Below are 439 nucleotides of genomic sequence, written 5' to 3'. Positions count from 1 at the left end.
CTTTATTTAAAAGCACATGCATATTTTCACAGAATGGGAAGAAACACATTTTACAAGGCATTATGATGACAATAAAGAGCGTTGCTGCAAATATCATGCAGTCAAATTAAAGAAGAAGAGTTGGGTGGGCATGTTGTGTTTTATGTATTCTTCCTCTGAGAGGTTATATTATGTCTGGATTTTCTCAAGATATTTAAGAATATGGGAAGGGAAAAAAATTGGAATGAGCAGCTGCTGAATCTTCTCAGTAGAAGCCATAGGACCAGTATCTTCTACAGCACAGTGGGCGGCAACAGCCATAACCATAGCCACCATAGCCACAGCCATAACCACAGCCATAGCCACAGCCATAACCACAGCCATAGCCACAGCCATAGCCATAGCCTAGGCCACCACAGCCATAGCCCAGGCCTCCATAGTATCCTCTGTAGCAGCACAT

The 439-nt window shown here is 43.1% G+C and overlaps 1 protein-coding gene across 1 annotated transcript; it reads right to left on the bottom strand.

Annotated features, from left to right (window-relative positions):
• Positions 1–244: 244 nt before the first annotated feature.
• Positions 245–439, bottom strand: LOC117717579 (keratin-associated protein 19-7-like). Its single transcript, XM_034514824.1, has one exon. It carries the CDS (start codon positions 437–439, stop codon positions 245–247), a length of 195 nt encoding a protein of 64 aa, XP_034370715.1.

This window comes from Arvicanthis niloticus, chromosome 12, assembly GCF_011762505.2.
Source record: "Arvicanthis niloticus isolate mArvNil1 chromosome 12, mArvNil1.pat.X, whole genome shotgun sequence".
Taxonomy (NCBI): Eukaryota; Metazoa; Chordata; class Mammalia; order Rodentia; family Muridae; genus Arvicanthis; species Arvicanthis niloticus.
The sequence above is the reverse complement of the archived record's forward strand: the minus strand, read 5'-3'. Positions and strand labels throughout refer to the sequence as shown.